General features: G+C 44.4%; 1 protein-coding gene and 2 long non-coding RNA genes across 3 annotated transcripts in view; 1 reads left to right on the top strand and 2 right to left on the bottom strand.

The window, feature by feature from the left end:
* Positions 1-298: 298 nt before the first annotated feature.
* On the bottom strand, positions 299-10,427 carry LOC149336682 (uncharacterized). The gene is made up of 3 exons (XR_016284316.1): positions 10,134-10,427; positions 3,797-5,277; positions 299-1,093 (listed from the first exon to the last, which is right to left on the bottom strand). It is a non-coding gene; the product is annotated as an uncharacterized LOC149336682 (long non-coding RNA).
* A 6,144-nt stretch (positions 10,428-16,571) lies between these two features.
* On the bottom strand, positions 16,572-17,057 carry LOC149336681 (uncharacterized). The gene is made up of 3 exons (XR_016284317.1): positions 16,957-17,057; positions 16,766-16,843; positions 16,572-16,656 (listed from the first exon to the last, which is right to left on the bottom strand). It is a non-coding gene; the product is annotated as an uncharacterized LOC149336681 (long non-coding RNA).
* Positions 17,058-20,049: 2,992 nt separating this feature from the next.
* The window catches only part of LOC149336680 (uncharacterized), a 29,741-nt gene continuing 24,934 nt past the window's right edge, over positions 20,050-24,856 (top strand). Inside the window, exons 1-4 of the mRNA XM_089553617.1 lie at positions 20,050-20,104; positions 20,626-20,697; positions 21,194-21,390; positions 21,936-21,995. Of these exons, the coding sequence (XP_089409743.1) occupies positions 20,050-20,104; positions 20,626-20,697; positions 21,194-21,390; positions 21,936-21,995 (384 nt within the window). The remainder of the gene's footprint in view (positions 20,105-20,625; positions 20,698-21,193; positions 21,391-21,935; positions 21,996-24,856) is intronic.

Raw genomic sequence — 24,856 nt, 5'->3', positions numbered from 1 at the left:
ACAAGCAGCCCCGGGATCGACCGGGACCGTCTCGTGTCAGACGACACTGTCATCACAACGTGACGATGCCTCCTGCGCACCAAGCTGCGCCGGTGCGAAGAACCTCAGCCCGGGCTCATCGGGACGAGTTCGATGCCGCCTGCAAAGCGAAGCACGCGCTAGGGGACACCAGCGGTGTCTTCCCCCTCTTATCTTGGAGACTGGAAGAGACTCTTATCTTCTTCCCCCCCCCCCCCCCCCCCCCGGTGGAAAGATGTAACGGCATACGACCTTCGCAACCAGGAGCGCGCTTCGGTATACAAATAAAGAAGAGGCGCGGGGCGAGCGCGAGGGGAGAGCGCGCGGCGCTAGCGCGTGAGGTAGAGAACAAAGGAGAATCGCCGCGGCCGGTTATGTCCGAGTCTCCTGTGTCTGAGTCTCTGCATTTCTCTGCGCGGGCCCGCCCTCCCATAACATTATACAAGGTGTCACTGCTCAAACCTCATCAAAGAAATAAGACCACAAAAGTGCAGACTCTCTCAGACAATCACCGTAATAGCATGACATGCACATGACAAGCGTGGTTTCAACGCTGCAGCGCCGAGACACCTGACAATGCACCGACGCTATCCACTTGATTGTCAGAGTTCTACAATCTTTCTACCAACTATTGCATCCATTAACAATGTCAGTTTGGTCATCACAAAAGGTGCTCTGAGCATGTGCAACTATCTTCGTGAAAATGTGCAAAAAGTACATCGTGCATCTCAGGAATACTTTGACACAAAGTTGCAATCCAACCTGTAGGGAAGGTGTGAGATGGGAGGGGAGCATTTGCTCTGGTGAAAGTAAAGATAAAATATGTGGGGCAAAATTTATAAATAGTGGAGAGTTGACAAAGCCTGACAACAAAACTTGAAGTACAAAACTGGTCAGCCACAGATTATTACAGCAAATTGGGAATCTGACAATGCTCATCACAGCAAGTGCTAAGTCACAATTAAGAAGTTGCACTACAGTGAAAATAAAAGCAAAATAATTTGTACAAAAGTAGTCAATTTGATGGAATAGGGATTAGCACTTCATTGAAGATACCAGAAGATGGGCTTACGACCTGAAAAAAAAAAGGAAAAAGAAAAATTATCATCAGCCAAACTGTTCCATCTCTATTCAAAGCTGCCACTCTGGCTCAGTGGTTATGATGCTCGACTGCCAACACTTATATTGCCAACACATATATGCCAACACATATATAGGTTAATTAAACCGAACTAACGTCCGGCTCTCGCCTTTATTTTTTTAATTCTCCCCGTTTGGTGGGCGGAGTCGACCAATGCGTGGAGTGCATTTCACCCAGTCCCGTGGTGGCTTGCCGCTCTGCCATCAGCGGAGTAATACGTAGTAATCCGTAGAAGCAAAAAGTCCGTGCGTATTTTTATTTCTTTGCACTTGTTTTGCGGCGATAATATCTGCGAATGAAACTATTTATTCACAGAAACCTAAAAAAAACAAAATAAAGCGAAAGCAAAGCCTCCACGGAGCTGGCTGAAAGGGACCCCACGCATTGGTCGACTCCGCCCATCGTACGGGGAGAATTAAAAAAATAAAGGCGGGAGCCAGAGGTTAATCCGATTTATTTAGTGAAATCGGCCATACCGGGCAATAAATCAAAGTTTCTAAAAATGCTCGGAACGTGTAGATTGAGTTCCCACGGCAAAAAGACGAGTTCAGATTCCTCTTCACTGCACCTTCAAGCTGGCAAGACTCTGCAACTGCTATGGTAAAATTGCTTTTAAATTGGGATGCGACTCTAATATCAGTAATTTTCCAAGTTTATTCCAAAATTTTCCAGAATTATCCTACAGATTTTTTTACATTATTAGAAACAGGCGGTCTAAGGGCTTGGGTTCTCACCACCCTCGAACTGTTTACACAACTGAAACTCATACACTGGTTTGGTTTATGGGTGTTCAACGTCCCAAAGCGACTCAGGCTATGAGGGACGCCGTAGTGGAGGGTTCCGGAAATTTAGACCACCTGGGGTTCTTTAACATGCAATGACATCACACAGTACACGGGCCTCTTAAATTTCGCCTCCATCGAAATCCGACCGCAACGGCCGGGATCGAACCCACGTCTTTCGGGTCAGAAGCCGAGCACCATAACCACTAAGCCACCGCGGCGGCCACTCATACACAGACCCTCATTGATGTTCAGAGTGCAAATCTGATTCAAAAAGAACAATCATAATAAAGTGGCCAGACAGCCATATTTATACAAATTTAACAGCAACAAGACAAATCATTTCTTCAGGCAGCGCGGCATAAACTCAGGCTCGTTTCAGGACATTTTGATCTTATACATTGCTCTGGGGAAAGATTCCAAATGGTATGAAAGTGCAATAACATAGCATATTTTATGAACCGCAATCATGAAGCTTGAACTCACTCTTGTCTATGTGCATTTATGTGCATGTCTTACAGGAACACTCGCCCAAAGCCTAGTTGCCACTCAGTCACATAAAAGAGCAACAGAAGTACCATTAGCAAAAAACTTGAAGTGGCCCACTGTACCCACATTCATTACAAGTTAAAATTGCCAAAACATGCCGTTTTAGATAACAACTGTCAGGCAGAGTAGTTGCCTTGAGGCATATTTTGCTGCAAAGCTTTTCTCTTTGTTTTCGTCATGTTAGCTTGAATGCCTGCAAAAATAAGCAGAGTAATGCATCAAGTGTGCAATAAGAACAGAATGTCACATGCAGCTCTACTTAACTCATAATTGGATACGACAAGCACATCCAGCTGAACAGAGATTATTACTATTACTGCTATCACTGCTGCTGCTCCTACTCTTAGGTCAGGTTCATTTGCAAACAGCGACCGCCAGATTTAGCCTAAACAACATATTGGCATATTGGCTAAACAAAATAGTGGCAGTTTGGCGCAACTGAGAGGGCAGAGAGATAGAATGTGCAAAAGGAAAAAATTAATCTACAAGACGGAAACACAACATTGAAAAGTGAATTTGGGAAAATATTTTGTAATTCTTGCCCAAAATGTTTGCACTCATAAATTCAGTTTTTTATAGCCTCTCAATTGGTCAGGTTAACTGCTTCTACCAAGAGAAACGGGTAAGGCTCGAGGTGCATTTCGGATGTTCTATGACCTATTAGGCAAGCTTCACTACTAGTTTATATACACCTTGATGCAACTCGCCTGTGGAACACATTCCCTGTGAGCCATCCCAAGCACAATACAGGCCAATAGCAAGGTCACATCTAGCTCAGAGTAAAGTGCCATGCAAAAAAAAAAAAAGAATTCAATCTGGTGACAAATTTTCACGCTTCGAGCAGGGCTATTGTAGAGTCCAGGTGCATTGTGCAGCTACAATACCTGTAAAAAACACTACAATTATTACAAAACTTTTTCTGGGCAAATGCACCATCATCTTGGCAAACACTGCACCTCGGGAACACTACTGCTGGTAAGGCAAAGTATGAAACAGCTGGAAGAGAACAGGAGCTGTGAAATCAAGATAAGGATATCCAATGTAAATCCATAGAAATACTAGCAAGCTGGTAAGCATCATGTAGCACTCCTGCTCAAATTTGTGAATGTGCCAACGCACAACAGCAAATTCCAAGACACAGTGAAACAGCTTCGCCTGCAGTGTAAAAGAAAGGAAGTGACAATGTCCTGGCTGGAAGTAATTTGATTTATGGAGTGGTGTTTCGCACTTTGTCGGAAATCTCAGAAGATCCGCTTACAACATGAAAAAAAAAAGAAAAGAAAATATACCCCAGACATACTCTTACCACAATTCATGCATCTCTCTTTAAGACTTCCCACATCTACACAACTGGAACTGCGACAAGCTGAGGCCACACGGTGCAAATCTGGAATCAAGACCAAGAAGGGTAATGACTGCAGTGTTTCATGAGACTAGGGATACCAAAGGTGAATGTGGACAGCAGTAGAACTGGGTCATTCCAGTGCTTGCTGAAGAATTCAGGTACCTGCACTGAGCTGACTGGATTCAAGAGGCTACATCTAGTTGGAAAACTCTTACATGCATTCAAAACAACAATTCAGGTAGTCACTACAAACAAGATACAAAAAAGTGCGCAGCCAACACTCTTGAGATTTAAAGAGGCAACTGTCAGAAGCCATGTCTGAAAATCTGAAATCAGGCATGTGGAAGATTCAAAACATCTGCTTTAAGTCTTTCTTACATTTCTCACTGGAGTGGAAATGTGAATATTAGGCATAGATAGCAAAAAACATGGATCTAGCATGTCAAAAAGGCAGCAATTTTGGGGAAACGTCAGAACTTATCGCTTGAAATGTTTAGGGGATTCCCCTAAACATTTGACCAACACTGTTCCCACGTCGAGTTATTGATCAATTCGCTCTTGCCCTACCATAAGCTTACCGTCCCAGTTAGCTCAGTTCGTAGAACGACTGCTCCGGTGAAGCAGTGGTCCCGGGTTCGAACCATGGACCAGGACGAATTTTTCTTAACTACGAAGTTTCTGAGAAAGCTGTGTAGCTTTCCTTTGTAGCCGTATGGCTGCGCTTGGGTGGACGCCAATGAGCAATTACTCCCTTATTATCGCTCTGCACTCAAGTATGCTTTCAACAGAGATGTAGCTTTCATGCTGCTATATTTGCAACATCTAAACTTACAACAAAACTAAAATGCTGACTTTATATTAGATGTCAAAAAACATGGCTCCAGGGAATTGGGGCCACTGCCTCCTAGCGATTGTTTACACACTCCCATGCTTGCAAAAATGAACAGAGCAATGTGCCATAGTGCGACAAAAAACAAAATTAAAGATGTGTACGGTTAACTGCTCAATCCATTTCATGAGAACGTACAAATGACTTGTCACTAGAACAACTTATTATTGCTGTGCTACTATTACTACTACTACTAATGAAGCTAGCTTCATTTCCAAACCCTGAAAGTTGGACCTAGTCTACACTGTATCTGGGCAAGCTGGTACAGCACAGAGTGCAGAAAAATGGCATGCGCTGAAGAGAAATAATCAACAAAAGGGACAATTAGAGGTATCCGAACATTCGAAAGTCAGAAAAGCATCTCACTGTTAGCACTAGTGAGCTCGTTTTTTGTCACTTAATAAAGCCAGGTAAATTGCCTGTATATCACCACCATACCTGGAGATGCTGGTATGTTCTTGTGAGTCACCTTGTTTTGGATGAATGAGCTTCTAGGCTAGGTCCACAACCAGTGAGCATATACCCAATGAGTCTTGCACGCAGGATGGATTTGCTAGGCACAGTGGGAAGATGAAAAAAGGCCCACAGTAAAACCGCATTCACTTGAGAACCTAGTGCCCTGTAAAAAATACTGAGAACCTAATGCAGGTGACCAATAAACGCGTTTATGTAGGAAAAGTCACACCAATAGCACAAAAACAATTACTGCACTTGCAAGGCAGAAAGTCTCATGAAACAACAGAACAGGCAACTTTGACATTTGCATGCAGGGGCTTTTTATGCATGCACAAAACTGAAGCTTTGAAGCTTCCACTTTAAAAATTTTTCTTGCAACTCAATAGCAATAGTAAGAATCTTTGCAAATAAAGACCACTTAAATATCGTTTCGATGCATTGGGAGTTAGGTCGCAATGTTATGCATAGCAACAGCACTTCAAATGCTATGCCATCATAGTAGGAGTTATTACTGGTAATGCACTGTGCCTATTTGGAAAATTTGAGGTGTATGAGAAAAAAAAATCAATCCATCAACTTGCCATCAATTTTTTTCAATTTCGATGCTTCAGGCACAACTCAAGTTCTCATCCACACCTGCGGACACAGTGCTGGTGCTGTCATATCCAAACAATGGCAGAACCATGAGCTCGTCATTACAATGCTACCTGCTGAGCAGAATTATTTATTTTACATCAATGAATGTGAGAGTTCAGCGCTTGCTCGGGCTGCTGCCAATTTTCACCGTTCTCTCATTTGTTGGCATTTCCCAGTCCTGACCAACAATTGTGCTAATCGATAAAATGAAACTTTCATCTTCGGCCGGTTTCGATAATATCAACGCCAAATTTCTTAAGAACACGAAACTCACCAGTGCCAGTTACTTATGTTTGCTATTCCAGCAGTCAATCTCTTCTGGCCAACTTCCTCGTGACTGGAAAAATGGGAAGGTCATTCCAGTCTTCAAATCCGGTAACACAAATTCTCCATTAAATTATCGCCCCATTTCTTTAACAAGCGTGCCTTGCAAGCTAATGGAACACGTCATATTCTCCCATGTCATTGCCTTCTTGGATTCGAACAATTTTTTTCATCCTGCGCAGCACGGGTTCCGGAAAGGCTTTTCTTGCGACACTCAACTAGCCCTTTTTATTCATGACTTGCATGCCAACCTAGATCTTAACCTGCAAACTGACGCTATATTTCTTGATTTTAAAAAAGCCTTCGATAAAGTTCCCCACAAACGCCTGTTGTACAAGTTATCTAACCTTAATATCGATCCTAATGTTGTTGCATGGATTAAAGAATTCCTAACTAACCGCACTCAGTCCGTCTTTGTAAATGAACACACTTCCAGCTTCCTTCCTGTAACATCTGGCGTCCCTCAAGGTTCCGTACTAGGTCCCCTTTTGTTTTTAATATACATAAATGATTTGCCCTCGCATGTGTCTTGTAAAATTCGCATGTTTGCTGACGACTGCGTTATTTATGAAGCAGTTAATAACAATTCTGATCAATTATCTCTCCAAAACAACCTTAACAAGATTCGGGATTGGTGTAAAATTTGGCTAATGGAGCTTAACCCTCACAAATGCAACGCACTCTCTTTTCATCGCCGCCGTAACCCGCTCGTGCCCTTCTATCACATAGACTCCGTTCCCGTGCTGCCAGTAGAATCATACAAATATTTAGGCGTAACCTTGTGCACTGACCTCTCCTGGAAAACGCATATAACTAACATCATTTCTTCAGCTAACAAATCCCATGGTTTTCTAAAACGTCATCTACACGATGCGCCCATGCATGTTAGGTTATTAGCTTACGAAACACTTGTGAAATCGAAATTAGAATACGCATCACCCATTTGGCATCCACATCAAGCTTATCTAACCAACGCATTAGAAATTTTGAAAAACCGCGCAGTCAGATTTATTCATTCTTCATATCATTACAGCACGAGTGTTACATATCTGAAATCGCTTTCAGGCATACAGCCACTCGAGCTGCGCCGCCGCACAGCCAGTCTTTTATTATTTCACAAGTTCTTTTACAGCCATCTACGAACTGCACCCTACATGGTCCCTCCGGCACGCATATCTCACCGCACTCTCCATCAACTCCAGATCAGCCGTCCACGTGCACGCACAGTCACCTTAGCAGCTTCATTTTTTTCACGCACCGCCGCGGACTGGAATGGCCTTCCCGCTGACATTGCAACAATAACCTGTCCCGCGAACTTCGCACGCAGAGCTAACACCTTTTTGTCATCATCATAACGCATGATTACTTTGTCGCACCAAACGTTCTACCCACCCCTTATGTAATGCCCCTGAAAAGGGGTCTTTAAGGAAATAAAATTGATTGATTGATTGATTGTGCCCTTCTGGCTTTCTTCGCTAAAGAGAGAAAAAAAAGCGATACGGGCTGACTTGGCACCGGGCCTTATGTTTGCAAGAGTATTCGCTCACCATCACGTACACCACCACAACTTAGGCTGCTTGACCTTCACTCTGTACCGCCCGATTGCAATGATGGGGACATTATTTAGTTTCTCTTCCTCATACCGGAACTTCTCAATATCACCCACGAACAGCGCCGTGATCCCTCATTACAATCGCTAATTGCAGACCTCGACTCAGAAAACAATTCCTCCCTACGATTTGCTAGACAGCACTATTGCCACAATATCCACTCTAATGGGTCTGAGTTGCTGCTTCTTTTGCCCTAGTGGCTTTGCTTAGGCGTCTTGAGAAAATACCTGCCAACCGCTGGCTGTCTGGGTGTGTAGAGCACGCACAAACAGGTGCGCAGCTATTTTGCAAGAACCAGTTTGTGCCGCAACACATGAGGCTATGTTGCCTCCTGTGATTTGTGTCACCAGTTTGTGCTCTTCAGCCTACTGACATTCACTGGAACCTTTATATCGCATTGATTTCAACCTGCTGGTACCTTTCCGATGTCCTGCTTAGGTGATAAGTCGATGGTCGCTATCACCGATTCTACAGCCAGGTACGTTATACCAACCCATTAGCCATAACGTGCGCTAACAATACTAAAAGTTTTCCTCTGCAAGAGGGCTTCCTTCAGCATGGTACTCTATATGACAATTATTTACTGATTAAGGGCGCTATTTTCTGCCGAAAACAGTCCTCCGCTCATGTTCCAACTAATACAAGCTGACCACACACCCTATAATTCCTCGAATCCACCGACTGAACGCCTCGACCGAACATTGACCGGCATACTCTCCTTTATATGGCTTTCGCAAAAGTAAAGTGCCAAAAGAGGTTTGCCTCTAAGCACGGTTGTGGGGCTCCTGTAGGATCCAGGGAAGTTCTAAATTTTCCAGGCCTAACGACGACAGTTCTGGTCTTCAAGGCAGTAGAACTCCAGTGATACATAATGAGCCACACAGAATGGGACCAGGCGCAGACCCCCTGGGACCTTCACATTTGCAAAGGCCTGAGCCGACAAAAGTGATTGGGAAATTGCTCCACCTTATGTTACGTTTGCCACTGCGACACCGCTGTCTTTTTACCATTTTATCTTTTGTTCCCCATGCACACTACATTGTCCTAGGGCCTGGACACATCCGTACTGCCTGCTCGCGTATCAACAACACAGTATGCACATGTCACTGCATGCAAGCGGAGTTAGCTCACGTGCCAATTTGCCAGCGCCCGTCTCTCATCGCCACAAACGAATGAGCAGCTGGTTTTTGACTGCCGTCATTGGAAAGTCCACGTCCTTCCAGGCTACCTTGTCCCCCTGTGGTGCCTATCTCACTAGGCCTAAAAAGCTATATTCCCACTACATGGGCCACTCCCGAGTGCTCCTTCAGGTGACTGATATGGCGTATGTAATTGCTCAATTTTTCAACAGTGTTCACCCACCTACACACTAGCTGAGGCGACGCGCTTCCAGCTAAGCACCCGGAATGTGTTGTCGCCGAAGGGTCTTGTCACGGTCATATAGGTGCAGGCAAAGGGGATGTCAATAGCGGTACATGTACTGGGTGCCCCTTCCTGTCGGCTATTCGGCTACATGAGCCTATATTTTGTAAATAGGTCTTCCATGCGATGCTTCAGTCCAATACCTTTCATACGTAACACCTCAAGGCGACTTCTAAAGCAAAACAGGCGCAGAGGCCACGTTTCAATGGAGGCGAAATACAAAAGGTACCCGTGTGCTGTGCCATGTCAATGCAGGCTAAAGATCCTCAGGTGGTCGAAATTATTCGGGAGCCCTCCACTACATAGCGAACCTCTTTTTTCCTTTCTTCTTTAACTCCTTCCTTTATCCCTTCCGTTACAGCGCGGTTCGGGTGTCCACCGCGATATATGTAAGACAGTATGCCATTTCGTTTCCTAAAAAAACAATTTTCATTTTCGAAATATGGGGGGGGGGGGGGAGGGGTGCACAACTAAACTACTGCACCGGATGCCGTTCACCCTAGCGACGACCCTGGAGCGCAGTCCCGATATATCAAGCTTATCATTTGATTTGTTGATTTATTGGGGTTTAACGTCCCAAAGTGACTCAGGCTATGGACGCCGTAGTGAAGAGCTCCGGAAATTTCGACCACCTGGGGTTCTTTAACGTGCACTGACACCGCACAGTACACGGGCCTATTGAATTTCGCCTCCATCAAAATTGAGCAGCCGCGTCCGGGATCGAACCCGCGTCTTTCGCGCCAGCAGCCGAGCGTCGTAACCACTGAGCCACCGCGGCGGTTAGCAAACGAACAGCGAAATTGCAGTTAGATATACAACGCTACTTTTCAACACTAGTACACAGGATTTTCAAAGGGATCACGTGTTGGCCAAGTCAGATGCAAGATCCGTAGTCGATGGGCCATTTCTTTTTTTTTTTTTCTCGTAGTCGAGAATCAATGACTGTAGTACACTGACTTACCAATGTAGCCGCCAGTCTTCTCTTGACAAGTCGCTTTGCAGCGTTCGAACACTCTCTGAGAACGCCCGGCCGTATTATTGTTATTACTGCTCCAACAAAGAGCGCGGCAGAGAAGTTCGAACGTGGAGTTCAAAAGAAGAAAACTTACGCGGACGCTGCCGACTTGGGAAAACAGTAACACTGACATGAGTTACAGTCGCTGCATTTCGCACCAATGAGCGTGAACATACGCACATACAACGCACTACTTTCGCCGAACACGGAACTACAGGAGTGAGTTTTCGCGCCCGCAACGTAGCTTCTCGCAAAGTAGCGAGAAGCTTTCATGGAAGCTTTGAACTTTCCCATGGAGGAAGGAAAACTAAGGAGAGGCCCTTCGTATTCCCAATGCATTGGCGAAAATGTGGCGGAAGTGACGTCAAAATTTAGGCTTAAAAAGTCGGGCCACTAGCAACGTTGTCGTTGTTGCTAAGAAAACTCGGGCCACTAGCAACGGCGTACGGCGTCATTGTTGCTAAGGGCCCGAGAGCGGTGGGCGCGAGTCGGCCGTGTTTTTTTCTCGGTGGTGGTGAGTGGGCTTTTGAGGTGGTATGTTCGGCCTTGCCTTGAGTGTGAAATTCGCCTCGTCTTACCTAGCGACGTTACGTACACATTGAGGATTACTTCTGGATGTGTTGAATCGCCGTTTAGTGGCAATTTTTCTTGTCAAAACTAGTGTGGTGATGAGGAGCGATTGAGTTGTGCGGTGCCGAGCCATCGTTTCCCGCAGCAGCCTACTGCATCCTGTCGAACTACGCAGACGCAAAGATGCTTTCAGCGTTTTCAACGTTGCTCTGCTGTGTGACAAAAGCAAGACCGCATAGCAGACGTAGGATAACACCGAGCGGCACGCTTTTGCGATGTCGTATTTCTCGGCGTCGGAATTGGGCTCACCGCGACGCCCGTGCGTAGGGAACGAATGCGGCGAGCAGCGCGCTTTCTCGAAGCCCTTAAACAACAGGCGTCCGGCTGCGGCAGCCCGCTACAAAAGTCTCTGTCTGAAATGGATGTCGCCTTGTGTGGTTGATACATAATGCGTTGTACTGACATATACACTATCTGCTGCAACTATAGTGTACTAATTCTAGTACACTATAGCTGCAACGCTAAACGCGCACCTTAAAACACTTCTCTCGGTTAAACCCTCGCTTATTCTCGCTGGAATTTCGCGCAGAGATGGTATATGACATTCTTGTTTTTCAATTATTTAATACCAAGTGTATGATGCATTTTCTTGATTTGATCAGAATTATAAATCCGCGTCGTCTGCAGCACTGACGACCTCCAGCACAAGCAGCAATCGCACAGTGCGCGTTTAGCATTGCAACCGTATGTATATGGATCAAGTGCAAAACGTCTCTGAATGCACTGCTGGTACGCTGTGCGCGAGACCACATGAAACCTGTATAATGCGCGCGCATGCAACTGATAGCTTCAGTCGCGTGGGGTAATTAACCCAGCGACGCGGTCGGGCCAAACTTGTGTCCTGGATTTATTCTGCAGCATAACCTCAACCGTGCTCACCTTGTCAATATTGTCAAGGTCAGCAGATAAAGTTCAACTTAATTGTCTAGCGTGTATGCTCAGAATAAACGCGATAGCCTGATGCAACCTCTGCAGCGTGTACCATCTTTCTCAGTCTTGTTTACAAATCCCTGGGGTATTACTGCAGGAACTAAGATGGAATTGGTTCATCTCGGTCATATGCAAGAGGCACCCTGACCTACCTTCCCACCTCTTGTTGCAAGCACTTAGTGCTGACCCACAGGGTCTGTTTTCAAGTTTTGTGCACAATCAACTGTATAATAAATAAAGTAATGCAGTGGCACCAAGTTCCATGGTCAGAAACATTTATTTGGGCTCTTGACCAACCAATACAGCAAGAAAACACATATAGGCGGCATTATTAATTTATATTAGCAGCATGTAATCAAACTGTAGTTATATATACATAATGAATGCTATGCACAGAAAGAAGGGATTCAGGTTTCAGGACCTGTCATTGATGAGTGTCAGGTGAGCAAAAAAAATTTATGCACAAAACTTTGTCATCGCTTATGCCAGCCACCTCCTCTCTGCCCAACAGCGCAATCACTCCGTTACAGAACGCGAGTGCTTAGCACTTGTCTCGGAATTCCGTCCCGATTAATCCGGCCACCCATTTACGGTTAAAACCAAACACCATGCACAGTGAGCATGTAATCAAACTGTAAACATAGTGAATGCTATGCACAGAAAGAAGGGATTCAGGTTTCAGAACCTGTCATTGATGAGTGTCAGGTGAGCAAAAAAAATTTATGCACAAAACTTTGTCATCGCTTATGCCAGCCACCTCCTCTCTGCCCAACAGCGCAATCACTCCGTTACAGAACGCGAGTGCTTAGCACTTGTCTCGGCAGCTGGGAAATTCCGTCCCGATTAATCCGGCCACCCATTTACGGTTAAAACCAAACACCATGCACAGTGAGCATGTAATCAAACTGTAAACATAGTGAATGCTATGCACAGAAAGAAGGGATTCAGGTTTCAGGACCTGTCATTGATGAGTGTCAGGTGAGCAAAAAAAATTTATGCACAAAACTTTGTCATCGCTTATGCCAGCCACCTCCTCTCTGCCCAACAGCGCAATCACTCCGTTACAGAACGCGAGTGCTTAGCACTTGTCTCGGCAGCTGGGAAATTCCGTCCCGATTAATCCGGCCACCCATTTACGGTTAAAACCAAACACCATGCACAGTGAGCATGTAATCAAACTGTAAACATAGTGAATGCTATGCACAGAAAGAAGGGATTCAGGTTTCAGGACCTGTCATTGATGAGTGTCAGGTGAACAAAAAAAATTTATGCACAAAAACTGGCAGATCATTCAGCTCAAGGATTTATGACTACTGCAAGTTTGGTGCTCTTTGGCTCGAGATGCCCTTGCGTCATTAAAGCCCGTCATCATGATGCAAGTTTAAACTACTGGCCACAGTACATAGCCAGAGCCCTCCTGAAATGATGATAGCCCCTTCCTCCTCTCCCCCAAATAATTTTCTATTGGACATGCATTCCCTTACCTCACAGTTTTGGAAAGGAACTCTTCGCTATGTGCCTGCTACTGGCCCTTAAATTGGGTAAGTTTCCTAAAAATCTGTCGCACGTGGCTGTCCTGAAAACTTTCTGTGACCTGCTTGCCTGCATGATAGAGCCTCGTGTTTAAAAAGCACTCTGCAACACTCTGCACTAGAAGCACATAATGATTCTCGAGTGGAGAGCTGTCAAACATGTGGTCATGAAGCTCCAGAAACAGCTCTCTTTGCTGGAAAGAATCCAAAACTTCATGTACAAGGTCATTTAACAATGTTTTTGATGACAGATTTTTAGTGTGCAATGCCAATCTAACAATAGACTCGGATTTGCGACAGATTTTAATAACACTATCTGATGGGTAGCTCAGCCCTCCTCTACTTTTTCTCTTAATGAAAGAATATGAGCTACCCTGTGGTCGAGATGCAAACAGCGCTGCCGTACACTGTTCACACATCAGCTTACTATGCAACTTGTGGGAAACGTAACCGGCCATGTATGACACAACTCTGTCGCCCCATTCACTGATGTGTTCTGGATGTGAGATATAGTCGTGGTCACTGGCTACCTGGTGTTGCGCAGCAGTGTCAGCATCCAAAATGCGCCTCCTATCTGTTGACGCATTTAGTGCCTCACTTGCTGAAGCAGTAACAGCACTACTGCATGACAAGATTGCTGTGGTTTCCAAAGGTAAACAGTTTCCTGTTGCTGCATCAGTGAGCTCATTTTGGACTACTACTTTTTTAAAAGCAGCACGAAACTGTAAAGTAGTTGGGTTGTCATTGTGGCCTCCATGTGATCTAATTAGTCCGAAAAAAAGTTCCAGGTGGTCTTGACAAATTTTGTGAGCTGGTATGTATTTGAGGACTTTTTTTTGCATCACAGTGAAATTATAGAGTGCAAGCAAGCTTTCCATGCATGTTACGAAACCTAAAAATCCTGTTTTTCGTGCCGTCTCGATCATTCTGTGGCCACTAGTAGACTCCCTCAATGATGAAAGGTAAATGATTGAGTCTTTAAACATAGCTTCAATATCTTGAAAATTTCGCTCATTTAAAGCTTTCTTGAAGCCTTTCTGGTATATACTCCTTGAATTTAAGGCATCAAAAGTATTGTTGATGCACCTCAAAAAATTTTCAGTCGGCTGAGAGTCTTCAAAACCTTCTAGTTTAAGCACTCGACATTCAGCAAGTGCTGTGGCCACAGAAATGCTCATAACTTGGGCCGCAAGCCTGACCTTCATCGGCTGCCTCTGCCATTCAATATGTGCTCTGCGCAGCTTGTTGGCCAAGTGAAGCCCTTCTTTTTGTTGCAAAGTATGTAGCCGCTCAATATACTGCCATGCCACTGCCTTCCCATTCTTGTCAATGAAAGATTTTTTGTGCGCAAGAGCATTTCTCACAAGTTTTAACATGTGGCACGGGTCAAGAAATGCTGCCACTGGTTCTTGGGTGGCAGGATGAGGGAATGTTGTCCTCAGTTGGTCGACATTTCTGAAGCTGCAACCCAGCTCCTGCAGCATGGCTATATTTGCTGGAGCTCCATCGCACGTTAAAGCTACAACCATTGCCCCAGCATCGTGGGCAAGAAGGAGGCTCTGTGTGACTAAATTAGCTCGCTGCTCACCGACAAGGCCGTCTACAAAAAAGTATCCGAGGGGCAGCTTCCACCGTCCGTTGATGGCCACTGCCATTACAACAAAAGCAGCTTTTGCCTGCGGCAGGCAGTCACCATCAACTCCTGTGCCCATGTCAGCAAACCCCTCAAAATTGCCCCGGTTCCATTGAACCTGCTGCCTGATCGACATTTCATCCACCATCAGACTGCACACAGTTTGGTGGCCTTGGCTGCTCATCTCAGCACATTTAATTTTCAGAGCATTGAATGCCTCACTTGAAAAGCCAGCACCGCCATCTACAGTCTGGTACCACTTTCGCAGTGTTCTTTGGTGGGGCAAGCAGGTGTCGAAGACTTGTCTTACGTAATTGTACGCTCGTGGCGAGTAAAAATTGAGTGTCAGGGCAAATGCCCTCAGCTCGGGTGAAAATTTCCTCGGCACATCCCGCCCAGAGCGCTTGGAAATCTGCCTTTTGAGAAGATGTTGATTGGCTACTCCAAGGGTGTCAAGCACAGCCACCTGCTCCTTCAGCAGGATGTTTTGCCTCAGTAGCGCTTGAAGCACAGCCTTCAACTCGGCGTTTTGCTTCTCGAGTCTTCTCCTAGACTGCTGCAGCCGCTTGATCTGCTTTCGAGTTTTTAGGTGCTCTGAGGCAAACTTTGTAGCACGTGCTCTCAGGAAAGCTTTTTCAGGAGTGTCAACCTATAAAGCAGAGCCAAAATTTAGTCATCGTTTGCAATTATAAGCTGCTCAGGTCCAGCCACATGCACTTTCATCAATGATAATATACAGGAGGTTTGCTCTAAGGTGTAGCAACAAAATTTTCTTTGGACTCACCGATGCTTGTGCTGCTGGCACCCAAGTTCAAAGCCAAGAGATCTGACAGCAGCTCCCTCAGCTTGGCGTGGAGGACACTCACACACTTAAAAATTCATTGGTTTATTGATCAAAAAAAGAGCATACAAATGTGTTAAGTGTGTTAGCAAGAATCATGGGCGCAAAATCAAGCTGATCCAGTCACTCATGACCCCTTAGCATATGCACTGTCAATAGGTTACAGTAATATAAGCACATGCAAGAAATAAGCCAATCACACACACATACACACGCATGCAAAAGCTTTGGTATTGTATGTCATTTTCAGATTAACCTTGCCTGCCTGCCTTACTTACCATCACTTGCTTTCTCTTTCTTGGTGTTCGAACAGAACTCTGGGTTTGTGAAGGCAGCATTCCCTGCACAAATTGATGTTCAAGAGACATTATTTGATTCCCAAGCCATCCTCTGCCATATTAAGAGAAGTATAAGGTATACAGAAAGATGATTTGCAGTGACAGCTTGTAATTTTACTCACATCATGTCCGTTGTTCGAAGATTCATTTTCCTCTGATGGCCCACTAAAGCTGACCTAAAAAAAAAGAAATGTCGCAGTATGTCAGCCATAATCAGCATGCATATAATTTAGACAATGGCAGTTGGTTCTCATCAACTAAAAGTTTTTTGAGGTGCATCAACAATACTTTTGATGCGTTAAATTCAAGGAGCATACACCAAAAAGAGATAATTCTGTTGGGGTACAAACAGCAGCAATTAGCCATGTGAAAAGACGTTTTACTGTAACAATGTTTCAAGCATTTTCAAATAATGCACTGGAAAAAAGAACAATGTATAATTCACTGTACAGTTTGCAATCCAATATCTTATTACCTCTGCAAATGCTGAAGGGCCAGGAAGACTGTGTCCAGAGGTCGATGGCAAGGCATCTAGACTGGTGACGTCCCCCAGAAGCCTAGGAGCCTGTTAGAATAATGCCTGTGTAAATCATGGTTCCATTTAAGATGACAATTGTATGAACTCAAATTGCAGCTAAAGGCTGTTGGCTGAGTACTTATAGCAATCCAGTTACCCGAGTGGGCGTGGAGGTTTTAGGAAAACTTCCGCTGCTCACTGGATGGTGAAGTTCTTCCCCAGGAACCATGGGTTCCTAAAAAAGTAGTGGATCTACTAGAAAACAACTTTTGCTTTTTGCTGAATGAAAACAGGAAGTGTTGCCATTTCCAACACAAGCCACACGCAAGTAGTGAGCAAACCGGTTACCTGTGCCAACTCCGGGATTTCAAGGAGGCCACTGGTCAGTGCAGAAAGCCCCGAGGAGGTCCCCTGTGGGCTGTCATCACTCAAATGTGCCAATTCCTAAGGGAACAATGAAAACCAGAATTTACACTTTCAGCAAAAAGCAAAGCTGTATGCTTCTTCAAAGCTGAAAACTAGGTTTACAACTAGGTTACCTCAGTGTAGGTAGAGGCTTGAGATGGACCACAGGTCTGTTCCGCAGTCACCTCCAAGCTTGAAATTGCTCCACTCAAAGAACCAGATGCAGCTGTTGACTGCTGTGCGAGTTGTGGTATCTGAGGAGTAAACATTTATAGACAAGCGTGGTGGTGGCACTGCAATAGTGATGCTATAATGAAGTTTCAGCTAATTAATAGTGCCAGTTAAAATGAAAACAATCATTATGACAATACTCCCTCAGCCTGCAATTATAAACCGAGAAGCCGAAAAATTTTCCTCAGCTGCCAAATCCTCACTTCCTGGGATATACATATAGCGGTGGCTGGAATGGCATTGTGCATGCTATTATGTTGCCTTGTCAGTGCCTTGTAATACCTTTTCTACATGTATTACTGTTAATATCTTAATTACCACTGCTGTAATTGTTTTTTCTTCATTGTTGGTATCTAAATTGCACATATGTATACATTGCGTACCTGACAATGCCAGGCCATGTCACACAAGCTACCACTGGCTTAGATGGGCTGATTTTGCTATAATTATTTCCTTGAATGCTAAATGAAGATACTACTATTATTAAAGGGGTCATCGGTTTTGGAAGTGCCATTTTTATTTATTTGCATAGTGTAATGAAATTTGGCATGCTAGATGGAAATTAAGTCCACGGAATGCTTATTAAATACAAAAGTTCACACAAATATCTTTCAGTAGTTATGACGTTATAAATTGTTATGTGCGTCATGGATCAACCAAATTCGCAGAAAGCCTGCCGTGACAACAAAACACAGTAGCAGTCTGCTAAGTTTTACCCAAAGGAAATGTTCATGCAGTGACATTCTCCAAATATTTTTAGCAGCATGTTTTTCTACACAGAATGTTATATCCACGCTTGTACACTGCACTCATTAGTGTCATGACAAATTAGTGATGGATTAATTTAAGAAATGAGAAAATAATTCAAATATACCTAAACGTCACTTCGTAAACAAATTTTAAAGTACAGAATGCGACAAATATGACATTAAAATCCGTGAAGCCGTTGTGGTGCTACACTTTCTACAATCACAAAAATATTTTTAAGTCACTTCTGGGCTGTTTTCGGAGAAAGTTTTTCGGGAAGTGATTAAAAAGGTCTTATAGATACCAAATCTGACGTTATCTAAAATTATTATTTTTTTTTTCAGGATTTTGGTGATTTGAAAGCTCCGTCAACACCTTAAAAACTCTATTAGTAACACATGTACGTCCATGCATGTGCATAAACACAAGTTTGATGCCACCTCCTTTCTTACCAAGAGCGTAGGGACTGCATCATTTGTCAATCGAACGAGCCGCGGCGATGAGCGGCTGAAGTGCTCCGGCATAAAATGCTTGGAGCAGACACATGCACGCCTCGGAGGCTCCCAGTCTGTCCCAGGAAATCGCACGGCGTCGGCCCACTCCTTCCGCCGATATCCCTTTTTGGGAAACCTTTCAAGAGAACGAGAACACGCATGCTTTCGCCGATCATCCTAGTTAACGCAGCAGCGCAGCAGACGAAAATACTCACTCGTGGAAAGTGACACCCGGCTCCTTAAGTCGCGTACGTGACTTGCAGCCCGGAACGCAGCAGCTGGGCATGATCACGCTCGCGGACCTAGTCGCGGCCGTCGAACAAAAGGACGCTCGAGCAAGCAACTATCGCATTCACATCAGAAGTTTCGCTTTTCCGCGGCGCGGTGTCAGCTGACTGAGCCATAAACTCATAAACGCGCGCGATCCAAGCGCGGCGCGGAGGAGGTAGAGCCGCGGAGAGAGAAAAGGCGAAGGACAGAGCGGAGGAGGAGAGACACGCCAACTTCCGGTTGCTGGGAGGCTTCACAAAACGTGACGTCAGGGCCTCTCCTTATTTCTTTCCTTCCTCCATGGAACTTTCCGGTTCCTGTCGCCTAGAGCGCGGCCGGAACGAGCCTCCCATTGGCTGAGGCGCTGTGGTCACGTGTTAGCATGACGGCGCTTCTATCCATCCATCATCCATCCATTCATCTATCCAGTGTGCGCTGTTTGGCGGGAACAAGGAAAACTTGCTGGAGTGGAAGGGCAAGGGTGAAGCCGCGCCGAACGGGCGGCGGCCATCTTACCAGAGGCAAAAAGCAGCGCAGCGCGGAGCAGCGCCTGGCCGCGCTTCTGCTTTTTCGCGCTGCTGATGAAGTTGCGCGCATTCAGAAAGCAATGAAAACAAGTGGTTCTACTTGTAAGCGCTTATTTCCCGTCAACCAGCACCAAACTGCCGTGATGAAGGCAGTTTAACTGCAGAAGTATTAAGGAGAAAGGCATAGTGCAGCCTGTAGAGGCAAAAAGCAGCGGATCGCAGCCGTGCTTCTAGTTTTTCGCGCTACTCATGAAGTTGCTAGCACTATATATCCTCCTTGGGCGGGAAGCGTTTCGCCAGCTTTGACCAGCTTTGACGACGTCTACGCGTTGCGGCGACGCCGAGCTTACGATTGCTTCAACTATAGTTCAACCGAAGAGGAAGTGGGCAAAGGTTTCCCGTCATTCTGTCCGGAAAAAGCAATGCGGCTTGCCGAAAGGTTTCGCTGCAGGCATAGGATCGGCCGGGAAAACATTGATAATGAGCGGGATCCCCGTCTTTACTATGTGAATTGCCGTTCTTGAGTTGTCAGCCGCATTTTTTTCGGAGGATTTGTTGTGAAGAGCGAGCGACAGCAGTCTTTCTTCGCAGTTAATGCCGTTTGGCATGTTGTTGACGTATTCGTTCGCTCGCGGACTACGAAAGTCGTGCTTCTCGTTGTCTTAGCCCCGCCGTTCACGCTGCTGGCTCTGCTAGGCTCTCCAGGGGCAGTTTAATTCATGTTGCGCGCATTTCGTGGCGTATATATGCCACGAAATGGCCGCGACATGAAACTGCACCTGCAGAGCCTATCGAGCAACGCGGTTCAGAAGTTGCCACTCAGTCTCCTCCAAGTCATCAAGGCCATTCAGGTTAGAATGGTATTTGCTTGCATGCTCCTAACAAATGGTTAAAGCTTTGTGTCTTAAATTTAATTTCTTGGATATAGTGCCATCAGGTAAATAAAATATTTAAAGTGCTTGGCAGTACGCAACATGAAAGAACTAAGCCCAAACAGGAGGGTAGTTTGCTATTACATTTTAAGGAGGCTTAATATGCAAGATTAACCAAAACTTCAGCTTTGTCAAGAAAGTGCAGTGCAGCTCTCTTCAAGGATTTGTGACAAGGAAATATCAGACTCTGCAAAAAACACTTCTAAAACATAACGCTGTCTTGCTTGGAGCAGGTTTATAAATGAAAGTTTAATGACCCGTAGAGCATCAGAATTGCAAAAGTACACAGAGTAAGGGTTACCACATGCTGCCTACTAATGGCAAATATCCACATCAGAACAGATTCATAAGTTTGCTTTGCATGAGAAAGTTTATGATTAAATATGGATTTTTGTGTGTTTTAAAAATTAGTGCCAGTGCAGTCACCTGTGGAGCCACCTCCTGGCAGTGGCCAAGATGTTTTGGTGCCTTGCTCTGCACAAGGTATGTGTAACAATGTAACAAATTTACTATCAAATTTCATTTTGTGGTCTTCCATTACTTTGCTTTTTTCTGTTTGCAAGCCAAGGGTGACTCGGCATGGGCATTTCGTAGACTAACCCAAGGGCTCTCAGGTTTCTTAGCTTCTTTGAACACCAATAGGTTTCAAGACATGCTTAGCAACTCCATGTGACCTAGCTTTGTACCCTTTCTGCATAAGATGGAGGCGGAAAACAGCATGCAGATGCGTAGTCCATCAACAAATGTGCAGCATCAATTAATAATGCCTGGCTGCATATTGAACAGTCTGCTGTTTGCAGTTACAGTATTATTAATATTTTCAGAACAAGCAGGTAAAAAAATGGAGTGTAAGGCATGCATGTGCTAAAAAAAACCCAAATGTTCATTGATTTGAAATACAGAACCTTGTGAGCGAGGACAGTCGCATTCTGGAGGTGTTTGTGCGCCCATTTTTATGGCTTTATTGTTGCTTTTCCAGATACCTCTCTGCTCGTCCTGCGAGAGTTGTGTGTTCTCAAGAAGGAAGTCAGGGCTATAAAGAAAATGCTTTCTGTGAAAGAAGTGCACCAGGGCTGCGCGGACAACATCATTGACGTGCTCCCTCTAAAGACTGAAGAGGATGTCGTTGAGATTGAAAAAAAGCTGGAGGCCAGCCAGGCAGTGTGTACCGAGATGGTATGAATAAACTCGTTGCTTAAACATTTTTTGCATGCAGGTCACATCAGTTAATTGAGCTGCACATGAGTTTTAGATTTTAGTGGATAGTATTAAACTTCGTCTCGGAAGTTGTGTGCAGTGGAGTGGAAACAAACTCAAGCGAGATTTCTTGCCTCTTAAGTTGACTGGTGAGCACATGAGAAGAGTATGCTCAAAGATGTCATCTTGTGCTTGCATCTTCCACTCCACTGCAGTTAAGATGAAAATAATTGAGTTGTGATGTTTGGCAGCAGCAACCATACCTAACCTCATTTACCTAGAAATGTGAAATCAATACCTTGTGCTTCATTAAAAATAATGCAAGCAGTGCTTAGTCTTGCATATTTCATCTGTGCATTAGTTTTCTTTTTTGTTGTTGTTGAGGCAGCTTTACTTTCCCTTGTTATTTAATCTATTTGGATGCTTTAGATACCTGTATGAGGAATTTTTTTTAGTGACAGGTACACAGCTGTGGCTACTTCGAAAAATTGATGTTTTTCTGGCTTACCGGGTTCTTTATGCAGGTCAGTCAGCTTGCCAGTACGGGCGGAAACAACCCGCATTCAGTGACAGCGCGCATACTGGCACGGCTTTTGACAAATGAACTTGGCCAAAAAATCAACCTCTGCGGCGAAAAGATGAAAAAAAGCATTTGCCGACCTGCGCCTTTTCATTCTTGTTCAGAGTGAGTCCTTAGCCTCTTTCTTTAGTGAAATAATAATGTTAAACTGTATATTTAGTACGTCATGGGGCAAACATGGTAACATGGCTCTCTCCTAATGGGAGCCTTAAGGTGGATGAATTGCTATGTAAATTGGCTTCTTCTGGGTTTGATTTTTTTAAACTCTGGTGAATGCTCTATGGGGCTTAGTTTCACTAAATTAAGCAAAAAGGGATCACCAGGAAAGATCCACCTTTATCTTTATTTTTGAAGCATACGACCGGTATGCCTTAAATTCTCATCTGGTTGGAGTGTTCTAATTGACTTTTTTAATGCAAAATAAATTGATTCGAGATTATGGTGGGTGAGTGAAGTGTTTGTAGTGAAGGAATAATAGTACTCAGAATAGAGAAATGAACTGAGGTATTGCCAGTAATAGTTAATATTAGAAGTGAAGTCAGCCATTTCAACTACTAAGCTTATAAACTAAAATGGAGTAGCTTTTAAATTTGCACATTCAGTCGCCAAAGTCTGGGAGATTTTTGTACTGTCGTCCACGCACCTGTTGCAAGCACTTGAGCCACGCACTACAGAGTACAATGCAGTCAGTTATGAGTGTTGTAGAGAACACAATTTTGTGCGTAGATGTTTGCAACAATTTTAACTAGTTTCTTGGTGTCTGAAAAAATAATGCACTAAGACAGTGATGAATAATTCTCAATAGAGCTTGTTGATCCAGCACTCTAGACAAGTATGTGGGTGACTATATTTTAGGCGTATTTAATTTTTGGTGTAATAGATGTATTTAATTCTTGCGTTTCCAAGACCACCTTGTAGTCGTTGCAGCACAGTAAGCTTGAGTTCTCCATGTAGAGTATAGGCATCTGAAGAGAATGCATGTCATTTAGCAGCAGACTGACCCAGTCCCACGCTGCTTATCGCACTCCTGGTTATGTCGGACTGCAGCAGAGCTGGGCCATGGTCGTCATCGCTAGAGATGAGCTGCAGACCAGGCTGCATGGCATGCTCCCATGCGACATGGGTGTGCCTTCGTGTGTCCAAGGCTACACCTGTATACAGCCTGATTTCCTTTTGTTCAACAATCACAATAGTACTAGAATATATGAAAATTCATACAGCTATAAAGCCAGCCATGACTGCGGCAAGGTACCAAACCATTGATTAAAAAGTAGTGGAAATTTGTTTTAACTGAACATTTATTACCTTGAAAGTGTGTGGAGGAATCTGTAATATGAACTGCAGTGTAATAACAAGGCTTCCCTTAACTGAGCCTAATTTGATTTCCAGTTCACTTCTTGTTCAAAATATTAAATCGACTGCACTTTTTGAAAAATTGTTGCAGGTATTTGCTGACACGACACGAGGAATGGTTAAACCGGGTTGTAACTTGAGAAAAGTAGCTTTTACCAGAAGTGGGGAAAAATAAACCACAAAGTGCTCGAGAGGAGTCTGATGCCATGTTTCTGATTCACGGTGAAGCCTACTTTTATCAGCATTAGGAGCAAATTTAATCATTTCTCGTATTCCTTTTAAATATGACATGTACTGTCATGTATTTCTAAAAATGTCCACAATTTACTGTTCATCTGCAGAAGCAGTAAGCCAGATGCAAAGCATGTCACAAGCGACATTAAAAGATTATTAGAGAGTGTAATGGCATGGCTGAAAAATTGTTCAGCCCGTGTCAAGAATGCAGCCAAAAGGTACGAAAAATTTCTACTTTTTTATTTAATTTTTATTTTCTGGTCTAACTGCTTTTGACGTTCACCTGCTTTTTTTATTGTATATGCTCTTTTTGCTTGGGCTTAGGCCTACAGTATTCAGTAGAGAAATAAATACTGCAGCTTCCCTAGCAGACTTATTCCATGGTGGGCATGCTATGCTCTCTTGTCAGTGTTCCTAATGGGTATTCCTCGCCTCCCCTGCTTGGCAAAATTATCAATTTTGGTGCCTCCTGAAAAAAATTTCTGGCTACATGCCTGAGAAAGGAAGGATGCAGTGCTACCGTTTTCTGCAGCTGTAACTTGTATGCCCGTTCAGTGCCATAGCTTTTGTTCAGTGGCAGCAGGTGGCAAATCCAGCATGAAATATTGGGCTCATTCGTACGAACAAGGTGGCTGCCATTGTGGACCTGTGCTTGTGGAGCTTAAATGGCATTCGTGGTTAAAAGAGCACTTGTGTGGGTTAGCAGCTTTGGTCGCTTGTTAGTTGCTCTGCGCTTGTTGTGTGTACCTTCACGTCCTTGTTTTTGTGCGTGCAGTATACTTTGAAGATATGCCTGACCGACTGTCCCAACAACGTACCCTTTTAAATTAGTTGCTTCGGAATGACTGTTTTGTGAAGTTTAATGGGTATAAATCATGATGCTGTGTGTTTCTCCATCTCACTGCATGCTATAGCGTTCAGAAATGGGCTTGTCCTTGAGCTCAGTGGCTGTAGTTATGCCGATCATGAATTTCATTATGAATGGCCAGAACACTAATCTAGCACTGCAATTCTCAATACCTCTACAGGACTACATCAGGAGGTCCCTCCCGTCTATCGAGCCCCTGATCTGGATGCTGCGTGTGAGGACCCATGTACTGAAAGCTGAAGACCTTTTTTTTTTTTAAACATGTCGCTTTAGTGGGGGAATGTCTTCCCAGCCACATAACGTTGCACTGATTAGAACAGCTCTAGACAGAGCTTCTTTTCTCTCTGTGTAACCTCACCAGCAAGTGCCTCCCCTGTGTCGAACCCCTGTCCTGAAAGGTGCAGATTTTT

The sequence above is a fragment of the Amblyomma mixtum genome, chromosome 7 (genome assembly GCF_055824585.1).
Source record: "Amblyomma mixtum isolate Tamu chromosome 7, ASM5582458v1, whole genome shotgun sequence".
Lineage (NCBI taxonomy): Eukaryota > Metazoa > Arthropoda > Arachnida > Ixodida > Ixodidae > Amblyomma > Amblyomma mixtum.
The sequence above is the reverse complement of the archived record's forward strand: the minus strand, read 5'-3'. Positions and strand labels throughout refer to the sequence as shown.